General features: G+C 42.2%; 3 protein-coding genes across 3 annotated transcripts in view; 2 read left to right on the top strand and 1 right to left on the bottom strand.

The window, feature by feature from the left end:
• sncaip (synuclein, alpha interacting protein) overlaps positions 1-475 on the top strand; it is an 18,093-nt gene extending 17,618 nt beyond the window's left edge. The window contains exon 12 of the mRNA XM_074639547.1: positions 1-475. This exon is cut by the window's left edge and continues 1,489 nt beyond it. The gene's annotated coding sequence lies outside the window, so the exon portion shown is untranslated.
• A 14,854-nt stretch (positions 476-15,329) lies between these two features.
• rnf214 (ring finger protein 214) lies at positions 15,330-22,795 on the bottom strand. The gene is made up of 7 exons (XM_074639546.1): positions 22,668-22,795; positions 22,341-22,522; positions 18,573-18,802; positions 18,351-18,484; positions 18,019-18,247; positions 17,725-17,934; positions 15,330-16,876 (listed from the first exon to the last, which is right to left on the bottom strand). Exons 2-7 carry the CDS (start codon positions 22,519-22,521, stop codon positions 16,064-16,066), a joined length of 1,797 nt encoding a protein of 598 aa, XP_074495647.1. The 5' UTR covers position 22,522; positions 22,668-22,795; the 3' UTR covers positions 15,330-16,063.
• A 1,984-nt stretch (positions 22,796-24,779) lies between these two features.
• The window catches only part of snx2 (sorting nexin 2), a 35,314-nt gene continuing 35,036 nt past the window's right edge, over positions 24,780-25,057 (top strand). Inside the window, exon 1 of the mRNA XM_074639545.1 lies at positions 24,780-24,989. Coding sequence (XP_074495646.1) covers positions 24,894-24,989 — 96 coding nt within the window. The 5' untranslated portion in view covers positions 24,780-24,893. The remainder of the gene's footprint in view (positions 24,990-25,057) is intronic.

Genomic DNA, 25,057 nt, shown 5'->3' with positions numbered 1-25,057 from the left:
CGACGTTTGACTTTTGACTTTTGACTTTTTCTACAGTTTATGACTGAAAGACAGAAACTTGTGTATTTGATGGCGTTATTCAGAGACGAGAAGGACCTGAAGTATGTTTCGTGTATTAATCAGCGTCCAGCAGATTAATCTCACATCTCCATAATACAACTTTTCATCTTTTTTAGTTTGATTTTGTTTCGGATAACAAAGTTCATCGGTCTAGTTCAGGGGTCAGCAAACTTTACTATCAAAAAAAACAATCTGTCTGGAGCCGCAAAACATCAGATCATTGTGATGAAGGTAACACAGTTTATAGTCTCAGTATATAGTATATAAGTCTAATGCAGTGAGGGCCAAAGAGACAATGTACTACGGAGTATCAGGTCCACATTGAGGGAAAACACATCTGAGATTTACAGAATAAAGTCAGAATATTACGAGAAAAAAAGTCATATTAAAAGAATAATGTTATAACTTTACGAGAGTAAAGTTATAACTTTACGAGAAAAAAAGAAAATAACACGTAATATTCCTACTTTATAATATTAAGACTTTATCTCATATTACAACTACTTTCTCGTAAACTTGTGACTTTATTTTTGAAATCTCAGATTTATTTTTTTTCCTCAGTGTCCCTAATATAATAAATAAAATAAAAATGCAAATGTAAACAAAAAACAGTTCTTCATTTGCAGTAATGTGATTAAAGCTCCACAGGGAGCCTCTGGAGAGGAGCTGAAGAGACACAGGCTGCTGACCTCTGACCTAAAACAAACCAAAATAAGTGTCAAATCAAATGGAGATAAAAGGTTTCTGTTTGTCTGTTACTGACCTACACTAAAGATGAACTTATGAAGTATTTATGTTTATGTTTATGCACACAGTTATATGATTTAAAATAAAAAAATAAATGTGGTTATAATCACGCACGTGGTTAACGTGCACCAGCACAACAAATAGTATTAAAACCACAGTACATATAGTATTTAATTTCTTTTTATCCCACACATTTTTTTAATTATTATTTTATTATCTATGCAGCAGTATTTTTGGCATGAAGTAGACTTTAGTTGTGTGATGTGTTTGAGACGGGGAGGTTTAAAGATGCACCTTCTACAGCGGCCGACAAACCGGCCGATCAGCGTTTACTCATCTGGTATCTGTGAGGCGGTGGAGTCTGGGAGGATTTACCTGCGTCCAGGCTTCTGTTAAAGGAACAGTCCAACATTTAAGCATCTTCCCCAGAGTCACATTGTGTGTCCAGAACAGACGCACTACTCAGCGACAGGGCTGTCTTGTTGCAGTAAAACTTTATTAAAGGAATTGGACACAACCGGTTCTGTGTTTCCGTTCAGTGTTGATCACTGAGAGTACAGGAAGTAGCGGACCGACGTGTCCACATACTTTTGTCCAGTGATGTCACAATACCAGACATTTAGTAGTCGATACCAATACCAGTGAAAGTCCACGATTGGATACCTCGATAAAAAACATAAACAAAACAATAAACTCTCAGAGCTGGAGTTAGGCTGTGAAGACATCTCCTTCAAACTACTGTATAGACATTCATCTGACTGGCTCACTGATATATAACATAAAATAGAACTTCATTCATCCCAGAGGAAATTCTTGTGCCAGAGATTGCTCAAAAATACAACAATATAAGAATAAAAACCCGACAGAGTAATAAATATAACGTGTATAAGAAGTAGGGATGCACCGATTTCAAAATTCTGGGCCGATACTGATGTTTAAAATAACATTTTGGCCGATACAAATGTTTTAATTTCTTTATTTTTTACTGTTATTTATTCCCCTTCTGTTCCGGCAAACAAAGAACTTCATTATAAAAATAACTGTTTTAAAGTCATTCAGCATTTCATTACACCATCTTTAAATGAGCACAGATTCAATCGGACAACTTTATGAAACAACCTTTAATATATAACCTTCTTTCACATGAAAAATATTCCTTTTAAATAATTGACTTAAAGACTTTTCAGCTGCTAAACAACGACCTACTCAATGAGAAGAATGTTAGAGTAATTGCTATTTATTATTAAAATAATAAATCGTAAACCAGCAACTTGGTAAAAAAAATCTTCAAAATTAACAGAATTATAATTCAAGTGTAAACCTTTTATAATGCAGCAACGCACACCCGAATTCTTTTCTTTCAAAATGCATACAATGATTTGAAGCCTCCTGGTGAGGCTGTGCATATATGTATTTATATATGTCATAAATATCTCTTAACATTTTGTTAAAAAACTTGAACATAAATTAAAATGCCAGTAAATATTAATATAATATATATATATATATATATATATATAATAATAATATATATAATTTAATTAAATAGATTGGCACTATATCCGATCCAGCTATTTGAGTCAGCATCAGCCCGATATCGGTATCCGTGCATCCCTAATTTAAAGGATATATTTCCCGATCATAAATGAATATGAATACATATTAATTGATTTTAAATTGAGCTTTTCAACAAGTTATTCTTAACTCCACATAACTAAGTGAAATAACAGAATATTTTCCTTAATTCAATTAATGAGAAACTACAGACACGTAAAATAAAGTGTCACCAGGAAGTTGTTGCAGGTAAAATGTCCAGACTCCATCACCCTCACCATTTTGCTCGCTGCCTAAACAACCAGAGATGTTCAGTCTGAGGGCGGATTGTGTCGATGACATTGTTTCTGAAATGCAGTTTTATTTTATTTGAAGCGTCTTCATCGTTGAGGCGTTCCTTCAGGACGAAGGACCCATCGTTGTAACGGAGGACATGAACTGAACTCTTCCTGTTTGTTGTGTCTTTAATGAACTCTTCAGTGTTGCTGCATCGACTCGGATGTTTACTCTCAACGCCGACACACAAAAATATAAAATGAGACGCAATATCAGTGAATGTTTTTTACTAGCCGGCGTGTCCAGAGACGGACGGCTGCTCTTCTGTTTATTGAAGCTGTTGTGAAGACAAATAAACTTTTTTGAATCTGTTGAATGAGAGCGTCGTGATCGGGGCAATATTTCATAAATATTGTAATCGGGATTTTGAATCACCACTTTTCTTGACCTCCCACAGATGTTCTTTGTACATACTGCAGTGACCTACCTTTGTTATTTGACATTAAAGCACCACACAGGTGTTTTTGCATGTTTGAACTCATTTTCAGTGGAGCACTTCTGTTGCATCTTCTCCTGTCTACCGGCTGTTCATTACACAATGTTCACTTTAACCTGTTCAACTAAAATCACTTTCATTTTCAAAAACAAACCATTCTTTTAATGCATTTTTCATTCCTTCGGGAAGCCTTTGGTCTTCAGTTCACTTCTGTGAAACTCAACTAGCTTGAAAGACGTGAAACTTGCTTCTGTCTGCTGCCTCGCCAGACGTCAGTATGACAGTATTGGACTCAGTATTTTTACTTCAGTAGTATTCTGAGTCAAAACACAGTAGATGTGTTTTAGTACTTGATACAGGTGGAAATGATGCATCGCTTTGCTGATTCAAATTGTTAGTGACGTTATGTTGCGGCTTCCGACTGTCTAAGCAGAATACAAACCCTGTTTATGAGGCTACAGAATGATCACATCCCGATTGTTTGTCTATCAGTATTCTTGTAACTGGGGCTGTCAAAGTTAACGTGATAATACAAATTTGTTTTAACGTCACAAATTTCTTTAACACAATAACGCAACTTGTCAGTTTTAAAGCTAGAGTAAAGATACTGGTATCATATGAAACATAAAACCTGATGAATCCATTGGTACCAACCATGTCATACTAGCTGGTCATGAAGGAGGTTAAATAACGCTCCAAACTTACACTAGATTTTGGCAAAGAAAAACTGTCATGGCCATTTTCATGGCGATGGCCAAAAGTATGTACCAAAAAACAAGATGGCAACGGCCAATAAACCAAGATGCCGACGGCCAAATACCAAGATGGCGACGGCCAACAAACCAAGATGGCGACGGCCAACAAACCAAGATGGCGATGGCCAAAATGCTGAATTTGAGGCTACAAAACCGCAGTCCACAAACCAATGGGTGACGTCACGGTGACTACGTCCACTTCTTCTATACTGTCTTATTCAGCGTGTGGTTGTACTTAGCTCCATCTTCCTGTGTCACATCTAGCTGCAAAAAAACTAAGATGGCGAAATGCCAAACTCAAGGCTTCATCATCGTAGTCCACAAACCAATGGGTGACGTCACGGTGACCACGTCCACTTCTTATATACAGTCTATGATTCAGACACAGCCTCACAAACACTTGACCTCTGCGCCAAATTGCAGCCTCCTAGGGCGAAAACTGCGGACGCCAAAGGGTTGGGAATTTTATCAAACGAACTACAGACAGAGCAGCTATAGAGCTGCTGGTCGCAGCTAAAGAGCTGCTGGTCGCAGCTATAGAGCTGCTGGTCGCAGCTAAAGAGCTGCTGGTCGCAGCTATAGAGCTGCTGGTCGCAGCTAAAGAGCTGCTGGTCGCAGCTAAAAATCTGATATGAAGCTTGATTGATTAGAAAGTTTAGAAGTTTTGAGAACTTCCAGCTCTTTCAGTAATGACTGAAGCTGTCTGTACTTTCACTGAGACCTCCTCCGACACCGTCAGAGGCCCTCTGCCGGTCCCAGGACCCCACTTTTGACCACCGCTGATCGAGATGGATGTCGTGTGTGAATTGTGCTCTTCTGGTAATTTAATGGACAATACATAACGAAGCGTATATTTATTTCCGCGCGCTTCAGCGGCATCAAAAACAGTCACTTAACGGGGCAGGATTTATGGTGTTTGGGTAGCAAATTGGCCTTTGATGGTTCCCACGCAGGGTCGGCCGCTTCCCCACGGAGACTAATGGGCTTTACTCTAATAGCGTCCCTCAATCATCGCCGCGAATATGAAACATGAGCTCGCCGGCTCACAATTAGCAAAACAACACGGAGAGAGAAACGAGGACGTGAAATGTGAGGAACGCAGGATTTATCAGGAACGCTGCTCGCCAGTTCATGTAACAAAAAACAAGAGCTATTTGTTTTCTTTTTTTTCCCCCACGCTCTCTCTTCCTCCTTCCTCCCTTTCTTTCAGGGGGGAGGGGGGGGGTGAAGTTAAACTGATAAATTAGACCTCATTTATTGGACAACAGTTTGAGTCGATACCCAGGGGCCTCTGCTCGGCAGCGTGGACGAGGCTCCAGAGCCGCTAATTGGTTCGCTGTGTGGATGTTGGGGGGTGTTTGGTGAGGGAGGGGCGGGAGGGGCGGGCGGTGCAGACGGGACGAGCGGTGCGTTTTGGTGATGCTCACACACACATACAGAGGCGGTTGTCTCGCGGCGGACGTCCGCGGCACACGCCACGAAAACGGACGAGACAAGCGCTTGATTTGACAGCCGGGGCGGAGGGGTGGTGGGGTGGCGAAGGGTGGTGGGGGGGTGGAGGAGTCATGTATAGATTTTTGTGTCTGTTGTTTTGGCTTATTTGTGTGCTTCTTTTACTCAGTCAATCAAATTTAATTGACACCGCTGGGCTGGGGCCGGGGGCCCCGCGGCATGCTGGGATGACAGGCCTTTAATGCCAAAGAGAGGAGAGGAGGTTCTTCTGCCTGTGAAGGATGGAGGGGGGGGGAGAGGGTGACAATTCCTCCGCCCGTCAACGGCATTAATTGATGTAACAACAGCGATGATGGATACTAATAAATACAACCTTTAAGAAAAAAGGTAATTAGACGGCGTCCTGTGTGATTCCAGACGGGCTGATAAACACCATTCGTCTTCCACGGAGGCCTTCAGACGGACACGAGGCGTTCACTTACATGCAGATCAAACTCGCCATTTGCATTTTGGCCTCAACAAGAAGACAGTTTGTTTTCCTACAAAGAGCCAAACTCTGTCTTACATGTTCTTCATCATGACCCAAAACTTCGAAACACCAGATCCTCTTTACGTCATTAACCGTCTTCTCTCGTCAAAACATGTGAACCTGTTGTTGGCATCAAATGACTTTCATCACTCAGGTCAAAACCAGGCAGCTACCTCCGGGATCTGAGAAGCGAAGTCAATGCTGAAGTGCCTTAAACCTGCATTCTCTCTAACAGCCAGCAGGGGGCGACTCCTCTGGTTGCTAAAAGAAGTCTGATTGTATAGAAGTCTATGAGAAAATGAGCCTACTTCTCACTTGATTTATTACCTCAGTAAACATTGTAAACATGAGTTTATGGTCTCAATCGCTAGTTTCAAGTCTTCTTCAATACAGCATGATGTTCATGTCCAAAAGCCAAGATGGTGAAAACCAAGATGGTGACGGCCGAAAACCAAGATGGTGACGCCAATAACCAAGATGGTGGCGGCCAAAAACCAAGATGGTGACAGCCAAAAACCAAGATGGTGACGGCCAAAAACCAAGATGGCCACAGCCAAAAACCAAGATGGTGACGGCCAAAAACCAAGATGGCGAGGGCCAAAAATCAAGATGGCAATGGCCAAAATCCAAGATGGCCAAAACCAAGATGGCGACGGCCAAAAACCAAGATGGCCACAGCCAAAAACCAAGATGGCCACAGCCAAAAACCAAGATGGCGAGGGCCAAAAATCAAGATGGCAATGGCCAAAATCCAAGATGGCCAAAATCAAGTTGCCAAAACCAAGATGGCCACAGCCAAAAACCAAGATGGTGACGGCCAAAAAACAAGATGGCCACAGCCAAAAACCAAGATGGCGACGGCCAAAAACCAAGATGGCTACAACCAAAAGCAACGGCATAAAACCAAGATGGCGACGGCCAAAATGACGAACTCGAGGCTTCAACACAGCAGTCCACAAACCAATGGGTGACGTCACGGTGACTACGTCCACTTCTTATATACAGTCTATGATTTAAACAGGATTTATCCAGCAAGATGAATCCGGGTGGTGAAGTGAAAGAACAGCTCCTCCCTCATCATGTGACAGTTGAGCTTGTTAGTGAAGTTCAGTGTTTATAATATGAACACAGTATTTATAATTCAGCAGTAATATTGGCAGGCGAACAGATAACATCGATATTCTGTTGTAGATTACAACTGATGAAGCTCCGTGAACTCAAAGAAAGAAAAGACAAAACCGTTTATCATCACCGTGATGAGGAAGAAAAAGTTTTTCTTTCCAGAGCTTTCTGATCACTATTTCATTCTCTTCATACATTTATGCTGTATAAACAATATAACTATTCTTTATTTTAACCTCCAGCTTTCTGTCAGAAGTGAATCAAACAACAACCTCGTCTATTTCTCATGAAGCTTCGCTGTATATGAATCTACAAACATAATAAGGATATTTTAAACAAGCTGTCTTTACTTTCACTGAGACCTCCTCCGACACCGTCAGAGGCCCTCTGCTGGTCCCTGGGCCCCACTTTTGACCACCGCTGATGGAGATGGATGTCGTGTGTGAATTGTGCTCTCTGGTAATTTAATGGACAATACATAACGGAGCGTATATTTATTTCTGCGCGCTTCAGCGGCATCAAAAACAGTCACTTAACGGGGCAGGATTTATACCTTGACAGCTGTGAGTACTACAGTAACAATAACCATGTTCGCCGTTCACGTTCATGATGATATATTTATGTTCATAATCATAATAATAGGGGAGTTGCTTTAGAGGGAGGCCTGAAGCGATGGACTGTCAGTGTTGCCACCTTTTTCTCTAGATTTAGGGACTTTTAGACATAGATATAAAACTGCTAGCTACTTTTTTAACAAGACTCAGTCCAAACCAAGTATATGTCTAGACCGTGTACGGTTTCAAATAGGAGACAACATGGCGGCCTGACAGCCAAAAACCAAGATGGTGATTGCCGAAAAAAACAAGATGGTGATGGTCAAAAACCAAGATCATCATGGCCGAAAGCCAAGATGGTGATGGCCAAAAAACTAAGATGGCGATGGCAAAAAACTAAGATGGCGATGGCCAAAAACCAAGATGGCGACGGCCGAAAACCAAGATGGCGATGGCCAAAAACCAAGATGGCGATGGCCAAAAACCAAGATGGCGATGGCAAAAAAACAAGATGGCGATGGCAAAAAAACAAGATGGCGACGGCCAAAAACCAAGATGGCGACGGCCAAAAACCAAGATAGCGACGGCCAAAAACCAAGATGGCGATGGCCAAAAACCAAGATGGCGACGGCCAAAAACCAAGATGGCGACGGCCAAAAACCAAGATGGTGACGGCCAAAAACCAATATGGTGACGGCCAAAAACCAAGATGGTGACGTCCACAAACAACATGACGGCCTTTTCGAAAACTTTCTGTTATTCCGTCTAAACCATCCACCAAGATCTACTTCTGAAAACATTTTAAGAGAGAAATAGGCGATGCCACTGCTGAATCTGGTTTAATTTTAGAACTGGATCGCCTAGTTTCACAACTTGGTCCATGTTTCGTGGGCCGGACGCGTCACGCTTGATTGGCTAATTTGCATAAAGGACTGTTTCCCGCCTTTTCAATAACAACGGCCAATGAGGAATCTTCAACACTCGGCCGACCAATCCTGTAACTTCATCTTTGTGTTTGTAGGACTGGCCCTCTGCGGTCCAGCCAAAAATCTAGTGTACTCTTGCTGGTTTCTCAAGATCAGCCTTTAAAGTAATTCCAGTAAAATCAACTTTTAAAAGTTGATAGAAATATATATAAAAAATGTAAAAGATGATACTGACTCAGCTTCATAATCAGGATGTATTCATTATTACATTAAATGTTTCCTGATGTAAAGTGAGTAAACTGAGTTGTTGGTCTGAGCTGCTGTCTGCTGGACTGTAGTTCCCCTGCAGGACCAGCTGAGGGCAGCATTGCAGTTGTTAAACAGCTGCAGCAAAAACAAACAGACCTCCAGCAGCAGCAGCAGTTCAGCTCCTCAGCAGCCGTTTGGCATTTAGCTCCTCTGTCACGCAGTCGATTTTGTTGATTCTGAGCATGAAAACAGCAGCGGTACCTTGTTAAAGTGTTTGTTTGGCCTTCAGACTGTTTGTCCCCGGAGGACCGACTCACTGGGAGCACACATCATGAATAACCTGCAGTAAACTGGTGTCTTATTTTAATTTGCCTCTGTAATTGACAGTGCATGGGCTCAGTTTCCTCAGTGAGTGCAGAGGCAGTTTGTGACCCCGGAGATGAGGCAGATTGTTTGACGACGTTCTGGAAAATGTCAGAAAATACACGAACGTTAAACTCAGAGAGATGATTGATTTTCTTTTCTTTCTTAAAAGTTGTTGTTTGTGTGGAGGCAGCAGGTTTTCAGCAGAGATGTTCTCTAATAAACTGCTGCTTCTCTCCTCAGAATAACGTCTCGTTTACAATTCTGTGGTTTTAAAGCGACTGAACTGAGACACAGAAACAACCAGTGACTTTGTGTTTCTTTAGAAACATCAGAAACAAACACACAAAAACTATCAGATGCATTTTCAACATTTTAAAAGTGCCCGTACATCCACCCTCAAATGGAAAAATGTGACACTAATGAAGAATAATCTGCACTTAATTGTCAAAAATGAAGTGGTACAAATAAAGTTGTAAATTAAATTTTTTCAGCACTCCAATGATGCGTCAACCAATCATTTGACCCTGTTCTGTTCCATCTAAGAAAATATGCTGTTATGTTACGTGTCCACAGAGGGCATTTTTTATAGCGAGAGATCGCCTCGCTTCCCAGATTTGGACACTCGATTGGCTGCCATCAAAAAGATCTGAAAAAATGTCCAAAAAAAAGTCTGAAAAAAAAATCTGAAAAATGTCCGGAAAAAAAGTCAGAAAAAAAGTCTGAAAAATGTCGGACAAAAACAGTCAGAAAAAAAAAGATCTGAAAAATGTCAGAAAAAAAAGTCAGAAAAAAAGTCTGAAAAATGTCGGACAAAAACAGTCAGAAAAAAAAAGATCGGAAAAATGTCTGAAAAAAAAGTCTGAAAAAAAAGATCTAAAAAATGTCCGAAAAAAAGATCTGGAAAATGACCGAAAAAAAAGTCTGAAAAATGTCAGACAAAAAAGTCTGAAAAAAAAGATCTGGAAAATGACCGAAAAAAAAGTCTGAAAAATGTCAGACAAAAAAGTCTGAAAAAAAAGATCTGAAAAAATGTCCGAAAAAAAAGTGTAAAAAAAAAGATCTGAAAAATGTCGGACAAAAAAAGTCAGGAAAAAAAGATCTGAAAAATGTCCGAAACAAAAGATCTGAAAAATGTCCGAAAAAAAAGTGTGAAAAAGATCTGAAAAAATGTCTGAAAAAAAAGTGTGAAAAATGTCCGAAACAAAAGATCTGAAAAATGTCCAAAAAAAAAGATCTGAAAAAATGTCCGAAAAAAAAGTGTAAAAAAAAAAGATCTGAAAAATGTCCGTAAAAAAAAGCCAGAAAAAAAAGATCTGAAAAATGTCGGACAAAAAAAGATCTGAAAAATGTCCGTAAAAAAAAGCCAGAAAAAAAAGATCTGAAAAAATGTCTGAAAAAAAAGTGTGAAAAATGTCCGAAACAAAAGTGTAAAAAAAAAAGATCTGAAAAAATGTCCGAAAAAAAAGTGTAAAAAAAAAGATCTGAAAAATGTCGGACAAAAAAAGTCAGAAAAAAAAGATCTGAAAAAATGTCTGAAAAAAAAGTGTGAAAAATGTCCGAAACAAAAGATCTGAAAAATGTCCGAAAAAAAAGTGTAAAAAAAAAAGATCTGAAAAATGTCCATAAAAAAAAGATCTGAAAAATGTCGGACAAATAAGTCTGAAAAAAAAGATCTGAAAAAATGACCGAAAAATAAGTCTGAAAAATGTCCGAAACAAAAGATCTGAAAAACGTCGGACAAAAAAGTCTGAAAAAAAAGATCTGAAAAAAAAGATCTGAAAAAATGTCCAAAAAAAAAGATCTGAAAAACGTCAGACAAAAAAGTGTGAAAAAAAAGATCTGAAAAATGTCGGACAAAAAAGTGTGACAAAAAAGATCTGAAAAAAAGTGTGAAAAATGTCCGAAACAAAAGATCTGAAAAATGTCCGGAAAAAAAGTGTAAAAAAAATATCTGAAAAATGTCCGAAAAAAAAGTCTGAAAAAAAGATCTTTTTTCATGCTGAATGACTTATTTCTGAGAAAATTGAAAGCAAATCTCTGGTAAACAGCAGATTTAAAGTGGTGCTTTTGTGTGATTCTTTGTGGAGAAACTCAATTTTATCAATCTAAATGATTAATCCACAAAATTGAGGACAAATAAAAAACAAAATTTCTTTTAAAAAAAAAATCGACTTGTTTCTTCGACTTGTTTGTATCTTGAAACAAGAAAGAAAAATGTAATAATTAAATATAAATGAAACTTCATCAAGAAAACTTGAAATAAGTAGATTTTTATTGGAAAAAAAGTTTAAATAATATTCCTGCATTAGAAACTTTGTTCTGCTTGTTTTCACTCAATTACAGAGAAAAATGACTTCAATTCTATTTGTTTTGATATACCATCAAATGGTAACAGAAGTTATCTCGAGACGCTGACCTGATGAGAATGATTTTTATATGCAGTGAACACGGACCCGATATACCACATGTGTGTACCACATAGCCTCGTGTCGTAAAAGTTTGTCTCTCAGTTATTGTTTTGAGAGCAGACGACGGCAGAGACTCAAACCTCTGATCGCTCATTCTCCCTCCGTCCGTTATCTCCTCCTGAATGAAATAATAGTCAAATAAAACCCTCTCATTTCGCTGAGGGGTCCCCCGGGAGCCTCTGGAGGGGCCCCCCGAGGGTCCCCAGACCCCACTTTGGGAGCGGTCGGCCGGGCCCACGTTTACAGGCTGCGGTAATGATGCTTGTTTGTCCAGCGGTCTGTAAATCACACCGACATTAGAGCTGTCACAGGATCCACTGGAGACACAGCAGACCATCACTAATACCCCCGAACCCTGGAGACGCTCCCCACCGGATCTATAACACCGGACAAACACAAAAAAACACACCGCTACGGCGAGGCTGCAGAGGGACAAAAGTAGTTTTAAACCATTACAGACCATCTTTAACAGGAACCTCTGGAGGTACAACAGCAGGTCATTTAGGATTAAAACCTGCTTTGAAACAGAGATGTTTAATTTAATTTACATAATGTAACCTCTGTGGCCTCGGCTGCAGGATGGAAAGATTTACACATCCTGAGACAAGTTAAGATGCCGACTAACAGCGTTACTAATAAGTGTTAAATTAGCATTTACATATTAGCTAATCAGCAACTTTCCACAGACTTCAACCATAGACGTCCGACAACCGTAGATGTCACCCACATGTTTGTGGACTGTCGTTTTGAAGCCTGGAGTTCGGCATTTTGGCCGTCACCATCTTGTAGTGTGTTCCAATCCGCGTACTTCTGTACTTACACTTACTATTTTGAGTGCATAAGTGCGTTCACACTGTGAAGTACGGCAAAATGCAGTGCACTCAAAGTACCCGGATGTTGTACTCAAAACGGTCAGATCGTTGAGTGTGGAACGCTGGACACTTTCCACACTCAACTGTCGCCATCTTGGCTACGTAGCGGAAGGGGCGGAGCCACGACCACTATTCAAACAGACGTAGATAACAGAATAAAACAATACGTAAACATACCGATGCATTTTCAGCCAACAGGAGGACACATCGTCATTTTTTTCAGAAGAAATTTTGGCGGGTAGCGAGCCGCGGTCAAATGTTGCGATCGTCATTTCCGGTAAGTGCGCCGCAGAGTATTCGATTTGAGACGACCCTACCCCGTTGAAATTTACGCACTACTCAAGTGAGTACAGAGTGCACAAAGTGAACTACATTGAAGTGTACTTCTGGAAGTACGTGGATTGGAACACACTCTTGGTTTTCGGCTGTCACCACATGTTTTTTTGATTGTCGCCATCTTGGTTTTTAGCCATCATGATATTGTTTTTTGGCTGTCGCCATCTTGGTTTCTTGGCCGAAACCATCTTGGTTTTTGACCACCTGTTTCACAGATGGTAAAAATAAATGAAGGAACTTAGAAAGATGATCGAGGCAAACCCTTTTGTACCTGATCTTCAGCCATAAACACAGGAGAGAAAACATTTTATATCAGATTTAGAAAATGGATCACCAGATGTTTTTTATTCATCTTTCTGGCCTCTCAGGGCTTCCGTACATTTGGGTCAGTTAGCAGGATTCTTACATTTTTTTTACTATTTAACTTTCTCCAGTATTTGTTTCTTCAGACAGAAAACAACCACAACCTCCCCTCCTCCACCCTCGGCAGCGTTTTGTCTTTATCCTCTGCAGCGTTCTTCATTCATTACAGCAGCTTTACTGGGAGACGAGCAGCTTTTATTGGCACCGCTGCCTGTAAAATCGGCCGAGAGACTAACCTTTAAACTGGGAGAGAGAGAGGGAGAGTGTTTGTTAGAGGAAAGATGGACGTTCAGACAGTAAACAGGAAGCAGCCCACAAATACACACACTGTCATTATTCCACACACAGGACTGCAGATAGACACATTTCAGCACTCTGTGTGTGTGTGTGTGTGTGTGTGTGTGTGAGTGTGTGTGTGTTGTGATATTTATTGGGAAGCGACGGCTCCTTTAACCTCGCCCATCGACCGCCCAGCGTTCCCATTAAGGCTGACTGGGATGTCCACAGGGAGAGACAATGTGAGAGTGTGTGTTTGTCTTCGGAGGGGAATCTTTAAAAGGCAATAGGTTGTTTGGAGTGTTTATGGGCTGATACCTCCGCCTGAGTGTTTGGATGTGTGACTCTACAGAGAGAGTATTTATAGTGAAGTGTGGACTGTAACTAAGAGAAAACCAGGTCTTTACGTCAGAGAGTTTATTGTTATTACGTATGATTTTATCATGTTTTAGTAAGAAGGCTCCTGTTTTCTGATGTTTACTGTTCAATCTTACATCTTCACATTAAATGGAAATATCGTTATTCCCTTTCTTTCCGAGAGCGAAAAGAGAAGATCGATATCAATTTCATGTCTGCGTATTAAAGGGCAACTTTGGTATTTTTCAACCTGGACACTATTTTTGGCCATCGCCATCTTGGTTGTTGGCCGTCGCCATCTTGGTTTTTGGCCGTCGCCATCTTGGTTTTTGGCCGTCGCCATCTTGGTTGTTGGCCGTCACCATCTTGGTTTTTGGCCGTCGCCATCTTGGTTGTTGGCCGTCGCCATCTTGGTTTTTGGCCGTCGCCATCTTGGTTGTTGGCCGTCGCCATCTTGGTTTTTGGCCGTCGCCATCTTGGTTGTTGGCCGTCGCCATCTTGGTTTTTGGCCGTCGCCATCTTGGTTGTTGGCCGTCGCCATCTTGGTTTTTGGCCGTCGCCTTCTTGGTTGTTGGCCGTCGCCATCTTGGTTGTTGGCCGTCGCCATCTTGGTTGTTGGCCGTCGCCATCTTGGTTTTTGGCCGTCGCCTTCTTGGTTGTTGGCCGTCGCCATCTTGGTTGTTGGCCGTCGCCATCTTGGTTGTTGGCCGTCGCCATCTTGGTTGTTGGCCGCCGCCATCTTGGTTTTTGGCCGTCGCCATCTTGGTTTTTGGCCGTCGCCATCTTGGTTGTCGCCATCTTGGTTGTTGGCCGTCACCATCTTGGTTGTTTGCCGTCGCCATCTTGGTTGTCGCCATCTTGGTTGTTGGCCGTCACCATCTTGGTTATTTGCCGTCGCCATCTTGGTTGTCGCCATCTTGGTTGTTTGCCGTCGCCATCTTGGTTGTTGGCCGTCACCATCTTGGTTGTCGCCATCTTGGTTGTTGGCCGTCACCATCTTGGTTTTTGGCCGTCGCCATCTATGTTGTTGGCCGTCACCATCTTGGTTGTTTGCCGTCGCCATCTTGGTTGTCGCCATCTTGGTTGTTGGCCGTCACCATCTTGGTTGTTGGCCGTCGCCATCTTGGTTGTCGCCATCTTGGTTGTTGGCCGTCGCCATCTTGGTTGTTGGCCGTCGCCATCTTGGTTGTTGGCCGTCGCCATCTTGGTTGTTGGCCGCCGCCATCTTGGTTGTTGGCCGCCGCCATCTAGGTTGTTGGCCGTCGCCATCTTGGTTGTTGGCCGTCGCCATCTTGGTTGTTGGCCGTCGCCATCTTGGTTGTTGGCCGTCGCCATCTTGGTTGTTGGCCGTCGCCATCTAAGTTTATGTCTGTCGCCATCTTGGTTTATGGCCGTTGCCATTTAGGCGAAAAAGGCAGAAGAAAAGTCCAACATGTTTCTAAAAATTCTGAAAAATGTCAGAAAAAATCCGTAAAAATGTGTTAAACTGATAAACTGTTAGCATTTCATATTTAGCATTAGGCCTGAATATAAAACCTCAACAATTCTCTCAAAGTCAAGAAGTCAAGTAGTGAAAGTTAACATGTTTTTATTTATTATTTGATCAAAATTACAACTTTACCAATATCAATTTTATTTTGGCAAACTTGTTGTTTGGCTGCGTGTGATGAGACAACAAACAAACAAACAAACACTGATGCGTTGAGAAAATTATTAACACATAAAAATTGTAAGAAAAAAAAGCAGGTTCTTGTTTTCCAACCGTGTTAACTGTTGCTCTTAGTTGATTTAACATGATCAATCATACGTATTGATCTGTATCGCAGGTTGTATTTTACAAAAAACGTCCTTTGAAAAAGCACATCTGTTGAACGTATCCAGCTCAGCCGCACAGCAGTTCGTGAAATAGCGCCGAAATTTGATTTATTGATTTGTGTACATAGACATGAATCTATCACAAAGTCAACATTGATTTATTTGTGACGTAACTTTCGTACTTAAGTTACGTCACTTCCGGTGTTATTTTAACCCAAATAATTTCCTAAACCTGAGTAGTTTTATTTTGAAAAGACGGGAGCAGAAATTGACACGTAGCTGACATTCGTAGGAAAAAGCGCGAAAAATCTGTTGTTGAAAGTCGCGCTGCGCGTCATGAAAATAAAAAGGGAGATTCGTCTCTATGTACACGAATCAAATAGATTACATTTCGTGACTACTTCACAAACTGCCGTGACGCCGTGTTGAACATATCGGAGCACTTGTTGGCGTGGCACTGATGAGAGTCTGGTGGGAGTTTCCTGGCCGTTCACTTGGCCGGGCAGAAGGGGCAGGAGTTGTTCTTGCTGGACTGCAGCCACACCCTGATGCAGTCTTTGTGGATGGTGTGGGAGCAGCTGAGTGGGTGGCGGCTCTCTGGATCCACGTGGTTCTGGCACATCAGGCAGAGTTTACGGGGCCCGACGGCCTGACCTCCACCTGCCGCCGCCGCCACCGACGCTCTCTGCGGGGGGGGCGTCGGCCTCTGGATGGGGCCCGGAGGCGTGGGCCGGCTGATGGGCCCCGGGGCCGACCTCTCGTTCTGCACCAGCTTGAAGCCGACCTGCTCGATGACCTCCTCGAAGGACATGCCGGCCAGCGTGCCGCGGGAGCTCTTCACCTGCTGGAGCAGCGACGTCAGCTGGGCCCTGTTGCATTGTGGGAACCGAGCCCCGAGCTTCTCCAGGACCTTGTCCAGTTTGCCGGCGGGGGCGCCGGCGGCAGCAGCAGCAGCGGGGGGAGGCGGCGAAGGAACAGCAGGGTGGATCGGCTGAACGGGCGGGGACGGGGAGGCGCTGGGAGGCGGAGTCACCCTCATCGGAGCTCTGATGTGGGGCTGGAACTGAGGCGGCGGCAGGAACTGGGGCGGCTGGAGGGGCGGCTGGAACTGGTGAGGGGGTGGTGGGTGGCGGTAGTGGTGGCGGTACTGGGGATGGAAAGGGGGCTGGGGCGGGAATTGTTGCTGGTAAAAGTGCGGGTGTCTCTGGGGAGGGAAGGCTCGGTTCATTGGGATCGGAGGAGGAGACACCATGAACTGGGGACGGACCAGTGACTGCATCACCTGATTGAATCTCAGGTCAGCCTGCGGGACGAGAAACACAAGATAACATTAAATATGTTCAACCCTTGAGCCCTGAGACTTCTCCATAGTCAGTGTATCACCTACAGTAGGTTTACCTCCCCATCAGAAAACCTTTTCTGACGGGGAACTGAAGCCGTTATCTAACATCTCTTCAAAGCCACCAGACTCCATTCACAAAAACAGTCATTTTACCACCCAGAACACAGTTACTGCTCTACCGCTGCCTCCATCCGTTAGTTTGTGTTATAAAACACCAAAGTCACACAATAACACAAACAAACTATCTGATCGAGGCAGCGGTAGACCAGCGGGGTTAACCCTTCAGGGTTTTTCCGTCCTACGAAGGTGGTTCACTTCTTATCGGGGTAGATCGCCATGGTAACTGATGCTGAACACGTTCATGTTCCAGATTAGAGATCAACTCGTATAAAAGCACCGCCTACTGACCAATCACAGCTTGCAGTGCGTAGATCGTATGATAATATCACAAAAAGACGAAGACGTTTAAGTCATAATCCTGAAAACAACACAGTTTAAACTGAGGGATGCAGCGCTGCCTCTATCGGTTAGATTGTTTGTTTTTCTTGTGTGATTTTGGTGAATCTGAACTAACCCTTTAAAAAAAACAGTGTCACACAATAACATGAACTAACTAAGCGATCGAGGCAGCAGCTCCCGTGTTCTACGAGGTCAAATCACTGTTTTTGTCAACGGAGTCTGGTGGCTTGGAGGAGATTACATTGCTTTGCTCCCGTGCTGGTACTCCTGTCTGTTTCTCCAAACTCCATCTACTAACTATATTTCCCAGCTGCTTATGTCCTTTGTGGACATACTGTCTGATGTCTCACCATGGGGACCTGCGGCAGAGACAGCACGCTGATCCTGGGGAGGGACTCTAACTCTCGACCCTGCTGGAGCTGCTGCAGAATCTCCTGGAAACGGTTCTGGAGCTCCACCTGGTTCCTCCGGACCAGACTTTCCTTCTTCTCCCACTTCTGCTTCTCCAGAGGGTACTGCTGCGGGAACTCCACCCTGAGAGTGTTCAGGTACTGATCCACCTGGGGGTGACAGGTAACCACAAGGTCAGCGTCATGCAGTTAGTTATTCATTGGTTTTACATTGAAGCGCTGATGCGTGTATACCTCTCTATGCCATGCCTCGATGCGAGCCATGGCGACGTCTCTCTGCTTCTCCACGGCGGCGATCTCGTCCTGCAAGGCCAGCCGCTCGGCCTCCTGCGCCTCCTTCCTCTCTCGCTCCATCTCCTGCCTCAGCTCGTCCAGCTCCTCCCGACACCTCCGCTGCTCCTCGCTCTGCTCCTCCGTCAGAGCCGTTAGCTTCCTCTCGCTCTCCTCCAGCTCCTTGGCCAGCCTGGAGACGGAGAGGAGGAGAAGAGGAGTGAGAAGGTGAGTTCTCATGTTTCTGGGTATTAAAACTACAACAGCAGTACGACTGAAGCGTTCTCGGTCTTTACCTGTTCCTCTCCTCCTCGGCTCGGCTCTTCTCTGAGGTCATTTCCTGTTTCTTGGCTAAGAAGTTCTTCCTGGTGGCCTTGGAGTTGTTCAGCTGCAGTTTAACTCGCAGAGACTCCAGTTTGTCCAGAAGAGCCTGAAAACACACAGTGACAGTCTGACGGTGGGATTCTCTTCTTCTATGGTGCCTCTTTAAACAGTGTGTATAGGAGTGTCAGGCTCACCTGGTGCTGCCGGGTCGCCTCCTCCTTCTTCTTCTGCACTTGTTGTTTGTGTTTCTCGTGAGCCACCTCCTCCTCGTCCTGCTTCTTCATCAGGCCGTCGTACTGCGCCGTGAGGCTGGAGCCGTACGCCAACATGGCCGCAACCTGAGTCTCCCAGTCCGCCTCCGTGTTGACGTCCGACTCTGACGTCGTGCTGTCCGTCTGCACAGCCTGCGCCTTCTGCAGAAGCTCTGGGACAGGAAACACAACCAGTAAACAGGAGGAAACAAAACCAGCAAACAAGAGGAGGATAAACCAGTAAACAAGAAGAAGAAAAACCAGTAAACAAGAGGAGGAAAACCAGTAAACAAGAAGAAGAAAAACCAGTAAACAAGAAGAAGAAAAACCAGTAAACAAGAGGAGGAAAACCAGTAAACAAGAAGAAGAAAAAACAGTAAACAAGAGGAAGAAAAAACAGTAAACAAGAGGAAACAAAACCAGTAAACAAGAAGAAGAAAAAACAGTAAACAAGAGGAAACAAAACCAGTAAACAAGAAGAAAAAACAGTAAACAAGAGGAAACAAAACCAGTGACAAGAGGAAACAAAACCAGTAAACAAGAGGAAGGAAAACCAGTAAACAAGAGGAGGATAAACCAGTAAACAAGAAGAAGAAAAAACAGTAAACAAGAGGAGGAAAACCAGTAAACAAGAAGAAGAAAAACCAGTAAACAAGAGGAAACAAAACTAGTAAACAAGAGGAGGAAGACCAGTAAACAAGAGGAAACAAAACCAGTAAACAAGAGGAAACAAAACCAGTAAACAAGAGGAAACAAAACCAGTAAACAAGAGGAAACAAAACCAGTAAACAAGAGGAAACAAAACCAGTAAACAAGAGGAGGATAAACCAGTAAACAAGAGGAGGATAAACCAGTAAACAAGAGGAGGAAAACCAGTAAACAAGAGGAAACACAACCAGTAAAGAAGAGGAAACACAACCAGTAAAGAAGAGGAAACACAACCAGTAAAGAAGAGGAAACACAACCAGTAAAGAAGAGGAAACACAACCAGTAAAGAAGAGGAAACACAACCAGTAAAGAAGAGGAAACACAACCAGTAAAGAAGAGGATAAACCAGTAAAGAAGAGGATAAACCAGTAAAGAAGAGGATAAACCAGTAAAGAAGAGGATAAACCAGTAAAGAAGAGGAGGAAATGAGACGGACGACTGATGAAATAGTCCGTAAACGAAGAGGGAACATCTGGTGACTAAATAAGAAAACAATACAATGATTTGAAGACTCTGGTTGGATTCCTCTCCACCAGGAACAGCCGCTGAGGCTCATGGGTATTGTAGTATTTAGAGGCTTCATCCTCGTGGTGGTGTTTACCGTGTTCAGGAGAAGAGTTCATATGAACGCCCCCTTCTTGTTACCCACTTGCTAGCTTGCTAAATCGTTAGCCTTTGTGGCTTCTAGACGCCGTCAGTAACGTTAACATTGCCGTTGCTTAGCAGCGGTGTTCTTCACGACTTAACCACTTCAACGCCAAGAATATCGTGTACAGGACTTCCCGTGTTGTAAACACGAGCTCACCAGTTTCATTTGAAGGAACCAAGAGACGGAACATAAAGATGGACGACATCACAGCTCCCGTAAAGTGAAGCCAAAACATCTGGATCGCCCCCTGGTGGCTGGCTGCGGTACAGGTCATAAAGCCCTCCATGTTAGCGGATGGGACATCAGCCAAAGTACACGTCAAATCATTTTTTTCCAAAGATGGTTTCTGTCATTTTAGGTCGTTCTCATCACGCTACATGTTTCTGATAAGTTTGGTTTTAGTTTAGAGACGTCATGATCAAAAACTCACGACGGCGTCTCCCGTATCTGGATATTTTGGCTTCCCTTCCGTACAGTGTGGTCAGTCCATCTTTATATACAGTCTATGCCTGCATCACGTAGTGGCCGGCGTGATCACTGGTGTTAAACTGTCTCACAGTTTCCACATGAAAGTCCTTTAAAAGGTTTTGAGTTATTTTAGTCTTCTTCATCCTCTCTCTGAAGAGTTTGAGTTTCTATCTCTCACGCCATCAGACGGTGAAACGCTCAGTATGAGTCAGGTCTGGATGTTTTTTAACCGCTGATGAGCGGGGGGGATTACGTCACTCAAGGTACATTTCTGTATTTGAGCTTGCACGGTGGATTTCAACATCTTTTTATGTATTTCTTATGTTTTAAGTCCGTCTGTGAAACGTTAAAGATGAAGCTGAAAGTGATGTTATATTATTATTATTTAATTCTTGCAGCTGGTTAAAGTGGAGCTTTATAATGCTGTTATGTAAGTACTATATGTTCTTCAGTTATGATCAGTATCTTTCACCCTGGTGACTCTTCAACCACAGCAGGAGCATCTGATGAGTATCTGACTGACTTCCTGTTCGTTCTAACGTTCTTCTCAGGACAATTTGTGTCTCTGATATTTATCTTTAATAACAAGAATGATGTAACTTAAAGTTAGATATCAGAGGTGGAAAGAACATTTACTCATGTTCTGTACTCAAGTACACATTACAGGTACATTTACTGCTCCTTTATTCTACTCTACTACATTTATCTGACAACATTAGTTACTTTGCATGGTCGAATTAATAATACAGAATATAATTAAATATATTATGATGTAATAATATACGTTATTGATCCGTGTTACCAGCTACAATATTATATTATTATATTTATACTCCGGTACAATAACATTTCACAGGCTTCCCTCGTTGTAGTTAACATTAAAACAAATCTTTGTTTCTTATAATTTGTAATAATTATAGTCTGTGGTTGCAGTCTTTAAAGTGATGAACACGTGAATTAAAATCCAGTAATATAATATAATATAATAATATATAATATATATGATTCTGAAATGGGCCAGTCTGCATAAAGACTGCTTTTACTTTGGGTACTTTTAGTATATTTTGATGTTAATCATGATGCTTTTGTACTTTTACCACAGTAAACATTGGACTGCTGGACTTTTACTTGTAGTGGAGTATTTTCAGTGTCGTATTAGTACTTTAACTTCAGTAGATGATCAGTAAACAAGAGGAGGACAAAAGAGTAAACAAGAGGAAAATGAGATAAATGACTCATACAATAGTCAGTAAACAAGAAGAGAAAATCTAGTGATCAAGAGGAAACAAATGAGTGAAGTTTTGTATTTTCACAGTGTAGTTTTACTACTTTAACTTGAGTAAATGATGTGAATACACCACTGTTATAACCACTGTTATAACACTGTTATAACACCTGTTATAACACTGTTATAACCACTGTTATAACACTGTTATAACAGTTATTATAACAGTATTATAACAGTGTTATAACAGTGTTTATAACAGTGTTATAACAGTTATTATAACAGTTATTATAACAGTATTATAACAGTGTTATAACAGTGGTTATAACAGTGGTGTATTCACATCATTTACTCAAGTAAAGTGATTATAACAGTGTTATAACCACTGTTATAACAGTGATTATAACAGTGATTATAACAGTGTTATAATAACAGTGATTATAACAGTGTTATTATAACAGTGATTATAACAGTGTTATAATAACAGTGATTATAAGAGTGTTATTATAACAGTGTTATTATAACAGTGATTATAACAGTGATTATAACAGTGGTTATAACAGTGTTATAATCACTGTTATAACAGTGTTTATAACACTGTTATAACAGTGTTTATAACACTGGTTATAACACTGTTATAATCACTGTCGTGCTGTGTTACCTTCCACTGTCATTCTAGCTAACGACAGCTCCAGATCCCGGTCCTGGTCCTCCAGGTCCTCCTCCTCCAGGTCCTCTAGGTCGTCCTCCCCGGTGTCCAGGTCCAGGTCCAGGTCGTGGTTCCGGGTCAGAAGTGGGTCTGGTTCTGAGGTGATGCTCGCTGTCTCTCCGCTCGCAGCCATGCTGACATGATGACATGATGACATCAACACACAACATGAAACTACAAGTTACAGTCTCCTCAGAGCTGAGATATAGAAAGTACATAAACAGTTAACTCTCAGGAGACTCTCCGCACACTAAACGCTCTTTAATAGAACATGTTTACCGGTTTTATCTGTAGTTTGTCTCCAGTTTAACGGCGTTTCCTCCTCCGGTAGAGAGAGCTGCTGACTGACTACACGGAAGTGAAGCGGTGCGTCGCTCAATATGATCCGGAGGAAACACCACACAAAGATCGTCTATGAGACCTTTTTTTTTTCTTTGAAAAACTTTATTGAACAGGCAGTATGTCAACAGACAAAACAAAACCACACCAGTGGTGGAGAAAAAAAGTAAATAAAAGGGGGAAAATACAGTAAACAAGAGGAGGAAAAAAATAATAAATAAGAGGGGAAAAAGATGAAAAAAAATGTAAACTACTTTTTTTTTTCTTTGAAAAACGTTATTGAACAGGCGGAATGTCAACAGACAAAACCACACCAGTGGTGGAGGAAGTATTCTGATCATTTACTGCAGTAAAAGTACTAATACCACACTGTGAAAATACTCTGTTACAAGTAGAACATGTTACTTCTACTAGGTAAAGGTATGTAGCTTAAGTATAATCAGGAAAATGTAGGTTAGATAGATTGATAGATGTACTTTATCTATCTATCTAATCTACATTTATTCAAAGTATGAAAGTAAAAGTGCTCAATGCAAAAAAATAAAGTTAATAAATAAAGTTCCATCTTATCTTAAAGGTCCCATATCGTGCTCATTTTCAGGTTCATACTTGTATTTTGTGTTTCTATTAGAACATGTTTACATGCTATAATGTTCTAAAACCCTTTATTTCCCTCATACTGTCAGCCTGAATATGCCTGTATTCACCCTCTGTCTGAAACGCTCCATTTTAGCGCATTTTGACGGGATTGCAACGGAGTTGCGTTGCCAGGCAACAGCTTGGGTCCATGTGTACTTCCTGTCAGCTGATGTTATTTACATACACTGCAACCAGGAATAAACTGGGACACATTTAGTATGTTTTTGTTTAAAATTGTGTAAAGGATCTAAATGTTGTATATTCGTGACATCACAGATGGGCAGAATTCCTGACAACTTGTTTCAAATGCAGAGTTTCTGTATACGGGCTGTGTGTATTTCCCTGTGGATTGAGTGTTTTGATACTTTCACAGTATTTATATAGAACTTAAGCCTGCTTTATAATAAAAAAAACATGAACATCTCACTTTTTTATAATATGGGACCTTTAAAGGGACTGTTTGTAACTTTTTAGGCGTATAAATCTACCGGGTCGGGATCCCATGCGCGCTCGCGTGTGGCCGGAGCCTCTCCTCCTCTGCCTGCTTGCCTTCACTCAGACAGCGCACGTTCTCGCTGTCTCTCTCCACCTCTCACGTGCATGCTGCTCACTCCACACTGCAGAAGAGTTAGTTTAGCTCTGAGAATATCTAGTGAATGTTCAGTGGACGTTTGTGCAGAAATAACTGCTGCAGCTCCTCCAGACCAACAGAGGTTTCCCGTGTCTTGTGAAGTGACGGGGCTCCGCAGAGAGAAACGTTATCGTCTCCCCCGTTCCCTCCGGCCGCGGTCGGGAGGCTGAGGCGGGAAAAGCCAACACTAGGATCAGCATTGATTCATGGAGAGACCTTCGTCTGGTCAGCTAACATTACTGCCAAGCAGCTGAAATATAGAGTGGTATTGTGCTTTTAGCTGACGTGTGTCTCCTCACTGTGTTGAGCGATGCTCCTTCATGTCTATGTAGAGCGAGCACAGGCGCCAGCAACAGGACGCTGACTTTAGTTGACTTAACGGACACAGGTGAAGCTGTTAACAAGACATTTCTGAAAGTTACAAATAGTCCCTTTAATTATTCTTTTAATTTTTTTATTTGGTCTTTAACCTATTTATTTATTGAATGTAATTTAATTAAATTATTGAATTAATTAAATCAACTCAATTATTATTCTGTAAAGACGTTTTTATCTATTTTTTTGTTATTATACTGCTTATTTGCACCAACAAAACCAAAGCAAATTCCTAGTGTACACCTCTTACACCTGGCAATAAACACGATTCTGATTCTGAACTTGAATGTAAAGTTCCCCTCAGGTCAGACTAGAGGTGCGAGGAAACAGCGCCAGAGTGAGACCTCCTGTCTGTTTCCGCTCCTCTCTGCTCCCATCAGGTCTGCTGTGAGTCACATGACAGAGAGCTGGAGAACCTCCTGACTCTCTCCTCCTCTTCCTCCTCCTCCTCCTCCTCCTCTCCGTCACTCCTCTGTTTCCTCTCTGTCTGTTAGCTTTAGCCTGCAGGAGCAGCGGACACCATGGCGACCACAGCGGACTCTCCAGCGGAGCAGTCCGACTTCCAGGAGCTGCAGGACGGGGAGGACCTGTTCATGGAGCCGGCCGTCTCTCTGGAGGTGAGCAGGAGGAGCAGGGGGAGCAGGAGGATGATGAGGAGGTGATGAAGGCAGGCCGATGAGGAGCT

This window comes from Sebastes fasciatus, chromosome 6, assembly GCF_043250625.1.
Source record: "Sebastes fasciatus isolate fSebFas1 chromosome 6, fSebFas1.pri, whole genome shotgun sequence".
NCBI classification, from domain to species: domain Eukaryota; kingdom Metazoa; phylum Chordata; class Actinopteri; order Perciformes; family Sebastidae; genus Sebastes; species Sebastes fasciatus.
This window is presented reverse-complemented; position numbering and strand designations above follow the sequence as displayed.

What these genes read in the sequence shown, in the direction of transcription:
- rnf214 (XM_074639546.1), bottom strand. Translation starts at nt 22,521, where the DNA reads ATGGCTGCGAGCGGAGAGACAGCGAGCATCACCTCAGAACCAGACCCA. An exon ending in AGCTAGAATGACAGTGGAAG is followed by an intron (nt 18,803 to 22,340) that starts GTAACACAGCAC and finishes TTCCTGTCCCAG; the next exon opens with AGCTTCTGCAGAAGGCGCAG. An exon ending in AGGCGACCCGGCAGCACCAG is followed by an intron (nt 18,485 to 18,572) that starts GTGAGCCTGACA and finishes GTGTGTTTTCAG; the next exon opens with GCTCTTCTGGACAAACTGGA.